General features: G+C 35.0%; 1 protein-coding gene across 1 annotated transcript; it reads left to right on the top strand.

Moving 5' to 3' along the window:
- The first annotated feature begins 398 nt into the window (after nt 1-398).
- On the top strand, nt 399-5,418 carry LOC149569424 (actin-3-like). Its single transcript, XM_089822130.1, has 5 exons — nt 399-616; nt 1,341-1,424; nt 2,112-2,505; nt 3,191-3,804; nt 5,002-5,418. Exons 2-5 carry the CDS (start codon nt 1,365-1,367, stop codon nt 5,065-5,067), a joined length of 1,134 nt encoding a protein of 377 aa, XP_089678256.1. The 5' UTR covers nt 399-616; nt 1,341-1,364; the 3' UTR covers nt 5,068-5,418.
- The last annotated feature ends 2,052 nt before the right edge of the window (nt 5,419-7,470 follow it).

Here is a 7,470-nt window from a genome sequence, read left to right as displayed (position 1 = left end):
GCAAAATCATGTAGATGCTGGACCAGAGCTTTATCTTTTAAAAGCCTCTGTCGCAATCCAGCAGTAACGACACCCACTGCAAATGAGATTCTGACAAAGAATGACTGAAAACATTCCAGACCATCTTTTCAGTGATGCGAAATACTTGAGTTTTGCTTAGAAAAAAAGCCAGGCCAAGTCAGCAAACAATTGAAGAAATTGCGAAAGTCCAGTCATTTTACCAGACTTACAAATCTTCGATTTCCTCTATAACACTTGTTTAAAATAATTGATTGCACACGGAATAATTTGCATTCTATGACGTATTCTGAGTGCCATGGAACCGACCATAACATGTTTATCTTTGCTAAAGCATCTTCTTCTTTTTCTTTTTTCAAAATCTACCCTCCTATTTCATTAGCTTTCGGTTTGCGTATGTGGGTGGCTTCTGCCAGATTCTTCTTTTCCACAATTTATAGTCCAATGCTGTTTCTTGCTGAACCATCGTTCTTGCTTGTGTGTTTTCGGTAACTATAAATTTATAGAGAAAATTGCTCCTGAGAACATCCCAAATCATAAATTCTTCATCTTGAAGGCCGGTTCCTTTGTGCTATCTCGACAATCAGATCATCTGTGTGTAAGAACTTGAGCTTCTTCTATTCTTTCTGTTCTTGGTTCAATTTTGAAGATTAAATTATCTTTCGATCAGGGAAAATTTGGTTTGTAATTTCTTGTAAGTTCAACTAGTTCAGTATTTGCATGCTATATCCGAAAGCTTGAATTGGGTTATTATAGTTTCTTATGTGAAGCTCAACTAGTTAAGTGACTTAAATTTGTGAAATGAAAAGTGATTGTCCAATTTTACGGCTTGGAGTTCTGATGAAAGATTAGCTAATGGCTTAATGTCAGAAATTAGGATTTTTTGTTTTTGTTTTGATGTTTGCATCTTCATGCTCTTTCTGAGTATTGTTCTTGAAGCATAAGACCTAAGGAATAAAATTTCTCTGATTCAATTCAGTATGATGTTAGTCGCATGATGTTGAGAAATCTTACGGACTAGCTAGATCAGTATTTCTATGCTTTATGTAAAAGTTAGAACTGGACAATTTTATGGATTGAAACTCTCATAAAAGATAAATTAATGCTTTGAGGTCTGAAATTTGGACTTTTTAAATATTTTTTTGTTGATATATGCATATTCATGCTATTTCAGAGTATAGCTCTACAAGCATAAGAATTTAAAGATTGAAGTTTCTGTCTGTCTCAATTCATTTTTATGTTGTGTCATGCTTTTAAGGAAGTGTTATGGACTAGCCAGATTCAGGATTATTTGATATAGGCTTATTTTTCTTCTGTTGTAGGCTACCTAGATTCGCTATTTAGAAATGGAGGACGCAGAGGAAGTTCAGGCAGTTGTTTGTGACAATGGATCAGGGACTGTTAAGGTACATAATAAAATTAGCAATTGCCTCAATAATTCCGGTTATTACCATTGTTTAATGCTTTAGCTATTATCTTTGTCATGGCGATTTCAAATACAGAGGGCCTTCCTTTTGGCTTATAGGGATTATAATGTAGATGTAAGTGGCATCTATCCTGCTAAAGTGGCCTAGAACTCGCACCTAACCTGCATATATTCAATTATGACAATTTCCTATCTTATTCCTCTGGGTCAAGAAATGTATTTTAAAAATAATTATTTGAGCTCCTGAATTCATTGTAGCTGTTTTTCAGAGGAACACAATCAAACTGATCTATAAAAGCAATTCAAACAGAGCCATTATAAAAAGAGGAAAATTAATTGTTAACATTATCAGATTTCTACAATTCATTTCAAAGTACAATTAGTTTCTGGATTCGATTGTGTAGTTTTTATCATCAACGTTTTGGATCACACTTTGTGATCCATCATCAGAATGAGTGAGAAAAGGATATGAAAGAAACAAAGATATGATAGAGATCATAGAGTGTGACCCAAAATGTTGATGATAAAAAAGCATACACAATCGAATCTAGAAACCAATTTTGCAAATTAACTGTGCTGTTGTCATAGTTTATGTTCTCTTAAATTGCAAAGTCATTTAGCCGATGGACTCTGATACTGATAAGGATTGTTGCCTTGTTATCTGAAGGCTGGATTTGCAGGAGATGATGCTCCAAGAGCAGTTTTTCCCAGCCTGGTAGGTCGCCCCAGGCATACTGGTGTGATGGTTGGCATGGGCCAAAAGGATGCCTATGTTGGAGATGAAGCACAGTCAAAAAGGGGAATTCTAACCTTAAAGTACCCAGTAGAGCATGGAATTGTTAACAATTGGGATGATATGGAGAAAATTTGGAACCATACTTTTAACAATGAGCTTCGTGTTGCTCCCGAGGATCATCCAATTCTTCTCACAGAACCTCCTTTGAATCCGAAAGCGAACAGAGAGAAGATGACTCAACTTATGTTTGAGGTCTTTAACACCCCTGCTATGTATGTTGCTATCCAAGCCGTGCTCTCTCTGTATGCCAGTGGAAGAACTACAGGTTTGCAAACTCCTGTCCTGCTTCAGCTCTGTTTCTTTAATATTGATTGTCAATCGTTAGTGTTGTCATTGTATCAAAAGATCGACTTATTAATGCCAAATACAACCACTAGACTATAGAACACAGTAGGCAGTTAGTTCCTTGTCACTTGTCACGAATTCTGTGAGGCATGCTGGCTGACTCACTTTCAACAATCCCCCACACAGCATCACTCGTTTGTGTAGATTTGAACCTGTGGCCAAGCTCTGATACCACTTGTTAACTGCTAGTGTTGCTGTTGCACAAAAAGATTGACTTGTTGTTCATGCCAAATACAACCACTACACTTATAGAACACAGGAGGTAGTTTATCCCTTGGTGCACCTTCCTCTCTTTTACCTCCTTTTTTCAGCTAGATCTGCATGCTCTCTATCTCTATTATTGTGCTCTCTATCATTCTGAGGATGGATCATGGACCATGATCCAAAACTTTGATGCAAAAATTTGATACACAATCGAATCCAGAAACATTACAAACACACCTTAAGGCTGTTTGAGACCTGCTTTTGTACATAAGAAACAATTTAACTTTACTTCAAATAGTTGATGTAAATTTTATACCCCTTGGCCAGTGTTTTTTCATTTGCATAAATTTTTATTTTGGTTGGAAGTCATGTGATATCTAATCAGTGAGTTCCATTTTCAGGTATTGTTTTGGACTCTGGAGATGGGGTCACTCATGTTGTGCCCATATATGAAGGCTATGCTATGCCTCATGCAATATATAGAATGGACCTTGCAGGAAGGGACTTAACAGAGTCCCTTTGCAAGATCCTTACTGAGAGAGGCTACTCATTCACCACTACAGCAGAACGAGAAATTGTACGAGACATCAAGGAAAAATTGGCATATGTTGCAATGGATTATGAAAAGGAAATGGAACTATCAAGAAGCGAAGGAACGTTAGAAAAGAGTTATGAGCTTCCAGATGGTCAAGTAATCACAATTGGCAATGAAAGGTTCAGATGTGCTGAGGTGTTGTTCCAGCCTTCTCTCATTGGCATGGAAGCTCCAGGAATACATGAGACTGCTTTTGCTTCGATAATGAAATCTGATGTGGACATTAGAAAGGACTTGTATGGAAACATTGTTCTCAGTGGAGGTTCCACCATGTTTCCTGGTATTGCTGACCGAATGAGTAAAGAAATTGCAGCTCTGGCTCCGAATAGCATGAAAGTTAAGGTGGTTGCCCCTCCTGAGAGAAAATACAGTGTCTGGATTGGAGGCTCCATTCTCGCTTCACTCAGCACTTTCCAACAGGTATCTCTATTCACCATTCTCTTTCCAAATTCAGTAAATTAAAATCAAGTACAGTTCAATGTTGGAGTAATTCATAAAGAACTAAATTTTGAGATTCTAGGGAATGGATATGTAGGAGAAGTTTTTCATAGCGAGTCGTGATATTGCTTTCAAGATTCAATTATGTATTTTTTGAGAAGAATTTATTGATCCATGTTTTATGATTAACAGTTTATAGGAATCTATCTTTCATGAGAATGAATTGCATATTTAAGTGATGTCACAGAGGCGACCACTTAGGTGGTCACCTCTGTGAACATTATCTACATGCAATGAGTGCTAAGTGTACGATTCAGGCATTCACCTCTGCAAATATTACTATAGATTCAATGAGTGTTAAGTGCCAATTAGCGTCAAGTCTACCATTCAATTCTCGTGATGGACCTGATTTTCCTTGACCTCCATGGGCATCACCTAGATGCAATGAGTGTTATTTGAACCATTCAATTTCATGAGAGATGGGTTGTTGTGAACTAGTTGTGAAACATAGATTAATGAATTTGACTCGAAAAATATACAGCTAAATCCTGATACAAATTTCATAATTTTGGCGAATAGATTTATTTAAATGTAGATGGATTCCTTCTTACCCGAAATTAGTGTCTTGATGACCTCTAGTCCAAAAAACAAAATGATAATATCCATCGCTCATGGAGAAAAAAGAAAGAATTTTTGAGACTCAAAATCTTTGGTCCTTGGAAATAGTCTCTTAGTAAAAGGAATATTTTTGCAAGTAGTATAACAAGTGGGCTCAAGCTTTGTAGATTACCAAGGTAAAGTGTGTTGAGTTGGAGTAGTACTGAGAGGGTAACCTCCTAGAACAACCTAATGGTTTATCCATGTGAGCATTACCTAGATTCAATGTTGAACATTCCTTTCATTCTGATTAGAGGTCGGTTCTTGTGACCACTAGTCATGAAATATGGATCAATAAATCTGATTTGAAAACTACTCAGTTGACTCATAACAACAATATCATAACAATTAAAATTATATTCAATAAAATGACTTCTTTCTCATTGTTGAATGTCCATTTTGACACACTTGGATATCAATCTTCTCAAATCAAATCAAATGAATATTTTGCTTTTGTCATTTTCATTAACAAATATCTCCACTCTATTGATTAATGTTTGTTGTTCTTTTCGGATTGTGCAGATGTGGGTAACAAAGGCTGAATATGATGAGTCTGGCCCTTCAATTGTTCACAGGAAATGCTTCTAGGCGATCTGCGTTTTGGAATTCTTTACTCCTTTTTGTTGTTTGATGAGGAAATGTTTTGCTTTCTCCAATTTAGTGAATTTATAAATGAGGATATAGGTGTAGTCATTAACTATATGCAGCACAGAGAATGCTGCTATATTTTGGATTTTTTTTTGGTGAGGTTGATATGTTTGTATGATTGTGTGATGGGGCACAATATCACACTTGTAGGAAGAAATAGACCTGGTTTTTGTACTTGATAAAAAGAAATGGTCTTTCAGGTTTTTAGTCATGGCTTGTGCATGGACAGTGTTCTTTTACCATATTTCCATGAATGACAAATGTAATATGCAATCTTCAATTGCCTTCAAAGTTGTGAGTGATACACATTTTAGTCATTCAGATTATATTGTGGGGGTGGTATGGGACTCTTCTGAAAATAATTTGTACTTTTTCAATCACTAAAGGAAAACATAGAGTTCATGCAATCATATAACACACTATGTAATCATATAACACACTATCTTTCAGAGCCCACTTCTTGGATTAATCAATTTAATTAACTATTTTTAATTTTTCAAGTTAACCTTAGATGTGTGCAAAGTTATCGCCTTTAACCTTCAAAGTCCATCTATAAATCTAATGTGAATTGTGCGAGAAAGATAATGAGAATGTTACTAAATTATAAAAGGTTTTATTAATATAAACGATTAATAAGACAGGATCAGACCGTTAACGAAACAGCAACAGCCAAGCTGTATTGAACTTCTATAATTGTAGATATAATATGTAATGCATATTAATATTTCAAGAACTTCTTTTGGTTTATGAGAGATGGATTCATAAAATTAAAGATGGAAAATTTAAGTATAAATGTAAAAATTGAATCCTAAATTTTGGCAGATTTTTTTATTTTTTATTTTTTTTCTAAAAAGAGGGGTAAAAATTTATTAAGACAGAAAGGAATACAAGAAGGAGAGCTCAACAAGGAGCTCGATCCTGAGCAACAAGATCATCAAATTCTTGCACCATCTCAAAGGAAAGTTGCCTCCTATCCATAATATTCCAACCCAGATCATGACTAGAAGCCCATTTGGCTAAACAATCAGCAGCTCTGTTCCATTCACAAGGAATATACGTGAACCTAATGAATTGAATTTTTTTTTTTTGGATTGGCATGGTTATTTTATTAAATAGTGTTATACAATGTGTAAATCTGATGTGTGTAAGATGAGAAATACTAATGAATGTTAAAAACATATGATATAGAGGCAAATAAACAGTCCAAATCTTTAGGTTCCTTATTTACATCTATTAACAAACCAAAAGAAGTTGAGACTTTTTTTGAATAAAAAACACACTTACATATTATTAAATACATATCACACTACATCTTGTATTACATAAAACACAATCTCATGTTGTAAAATATAAAATGTAAGCCTATTTTATGTTACACATAAGATGAACATGTTTTGTAAAATGCAAAATATGATATATTTCATGTTGAAGATAATATGAGGAAATGAGCCTCTCCTTGGTACAATAGAGGCTGACCAATAATGGAAATGTTGGAAGTGACAAATATACATCAAATATGGCAGCCTTGGATGAAGTATCACATAAGGATTGATGTTGCAAGGAAATGTTAATGCATGCTTTCATCATGGAGGAACACTTTGATTGATCGTAATATTTGTAACAAATGTGTCTACATGAATGTCTTACTTTGTGATTACATATGTGTGCTCAATTGAATTTCTTAAATGTGCGTGGAAGACTTAGAAATTGTTTGGAATTTGAAATGAGAGAGATATTCATATTTATATGTGTTTCCCCTATTATGCACCATACCCTCATTACCACCCTTGTTTTGTACAACTTCTAAACCTTGGCCTTCAAAGTTTCCAAAGAAAAGTCTCTTTCTTAGGAGTTCATTTTGGTTCAAGTTAGTTCAAAGGGATTCAGTGTGGTTCATTGTTTGAAAATTAAGTTCATTGTGGTTCACATGCTTCATAATGTGCATATCAATTAACTCCCACTTAGCATTGGATATTCTTTTAAATTGATCGAGTCTGTGGTATATATATGTCATCGAACCACTTTGAATCAGCAAACCCCTTTGAATTGGAATGAACCTGTTGATGCGAGTTTTGTATCACTTACATAACATATTAGTAATTCAATATCTAATACAGAGTATCAAACATAAAATTCTTCTCTTGAAAAGTTATTGCTCATGGGATATGAGAATAACTCCAATGTTCCTTACACTTGTCGATACTCACTCAGTTTTATTGATGTGATTCACTGGTAATCACATAGGCGGCCTTACGCAAATTATTGAGGATGACTTGGGCTTTGGTGGGATGATGTAGATGGTGGTTTAGTGTGGATGCTAGATGATGTTGATGAGAAAGTGAT

This window comes from Cupressus sempervirens, chromosome 3 (genome assembly GCF_028749045.1).
Source record: "Cupressus sempervirens isolate cs-2001-9-10 chromosome 3, ASM2874904v1, whole genome shotgun sequence".
NCBI lineage: Eukaryota > Viridiplantae > Streptophyta > Pinopsida > Cupressales > Cupressaceae > Cupressus > Cupressus sempervirens.
The sequence above is the reverse complement of the archived record's forward strand: the minus strand, read 5'-3'. Positions and strand labels throughout refer to the sequence as shown.